This window comes from Jaculus jaculus, chromosome 10, assembly GCF_020740685.1.
Source record: "Jaculus jaculus isolate mJacJac1 chromosome 10, mJacJac1.mat.Y.cur, whole genome shotgun sequence".
Taxonomy (NCBI): domain Eukaryota; kingdom Metazoa; phylum Chordata; class Mammalia; order Rodentia; family Dipodidae; genus Jaculus; species Jaculus jaculus.
In genome coordinates, this window is record NC_059111.1 from 46,435,761 (window position 1) to 46,437,327 (window position 1,567).

At 43.8% G+C, this 1,567-nt stretch overlaps 1 protein-coding gene across 1 annotated transcript; it reads right to left on the reverse strand.

Moving 5' to 3' along the window:
* Positions 1 to 380: 380 nt before the first annotated feature.
* LOC101605342 (mitochondrial import inner membrane translocase subunit Tim8 A-like) lies at positions 381 to 674 on the reverse strand. The gene has a single exon (XM_045161117.1). It carries the CDS (start codon positions 672 to 674, stop codon positions 381 to 383), a length of 294 nt encoding a protein of 97 aa, XP_045017052.1.
* Between the last annotated feature and the right edge of the window lie 893 nt (positions 675 to 1,567).

A 1,567-nucleotide genomic window follows, 5' to 3' on the forward strand; every position in this document is an offset into this window, starting at 1 on the left:
GTCTTCCTAAAAATGTGAAATTCATTTATACAAATAGATTTATCTATGTGGTCCCACTATCAAATTACAGAAAGCAGTTCCACTATTGAAATTATACAAAGCAGTTAAGGGGACCTTGAGAAAAGCATAGCCCCACATGCAACTCAGAGTTTTCCATTCATCTTTCAATTATTTTCACATGATTAGCATTAAAAACACAACCAAATACACATATGACCCTCAACCCCTCCTACACAAAACTGGTCTTTGTTCATTCTCAGATGATAAGACGTCCCAAGAATGACAAGAGTTGGGAACCATTCCCCCATAGCCATTTCTTCAACCTTCCATCAACAGTTTTTCATTTCTTGAGCTACTTTTCCAAAGAGGTAATGCTGAGATCAGTCAGAAAGCCTCTCTGAGAAGACTGGTTTGTATTTCTGGGTCTGTTCCAGTCGATTCAAGAGGAATTGGCTTGTATCAATGAAGCGCTCAACGCAGTTTACAAAACAGGCCTCAGCTGGACTGTCCAGTTTTGGCCCAGGCTTGTCCATGCACTTCTCCCAGCAAAGTTCGGTCATCTGGTGCACCAGCTGCTGGAAGCGCTGCTTCTGCATCTCCACCTCGATGAAATGCCGCAGCTGGGGATCCACGGAGCCCAAGCCCGCCGCAGAGGATGATGAGGAGGCATCCATCCCAGCGCGTCCACGCGTGCCGAGAGGAGCGCCGAACCGACTCCCCGACCTTCACGCGTCTCCCTGTATTTATTTTTTAAAGTATTTATTTTTTTATTTGGAAAAGAGAGTGAGAGAGAGAGAGCGAGGCAGATAGAGAATGGGCATGCCAGATCCTCTAGCAACAGCAAATAAACTCCAGATGCATTGCTACCTTGTGCATCTCACTTTATGTGGATACTGAAGAATCCAACCTGGGCCCTTAGGCTTTGTAAGCAAGCACCTTAACTGCTGAACCATTTCTCCAGCCCTGTATTTCTTCTTTCTTTTTCTTCTTCCTTCCCTCCCTCCCTCCCTCCCTCCCTCCCTCTCTCTCTCTCTCTCTCTCCTTCTTTCTCTCTCTCTCTCTTTCTTTCTTTCTTTTTTATATTTGCAAGCAGAGGGTGATAAAAGGAGAGAAGAGATAGAGAGAGAATGGAAGTGCTAGTGTCTCCAGCTGCTGCAAATGAACTCTAGATGCATGCACCACCTTGTTCATCTGGCTTCATATGGGTACTAGGGAATCAAATCCAGATCATTAGGCTTTGCAGGAAAGTGCCTTAATTGCTGAGCCATCTCTCCAGTCCTTTATTCTTTTTTTTTTTTTTTAATTTTTCGAGGTAGGGTCTCACTTTAGTCCAAGCTGACCTGGAACTCACTATGAAGTCTCAGGGTAGCCTTGAACTCACATCGATCCTCCTACCTCTGCCTCCTGAGTGTTGGGATTAAAGGCATGCACCACCACGCCTGGCTCTCTGTATGTCTTTTTTTTTTTTTAATAAAATCTTTATATCAGAACATTTTACCATGTCACTCCAATCTAAATATTATCAGGACAGCTAGACAAGTAAACAAAATGAAGGTGCATTTCCTAA

Excerpts from the sequence above, each read along its gene's own strand:
- LOC101605342 (XM_045161117.1), bottom strand. The coding sequence starts at position 674 with ATGGATGCCTCCTCATCATCCTCTGCGGCGGGCTTGGGCTCCGTGGAT.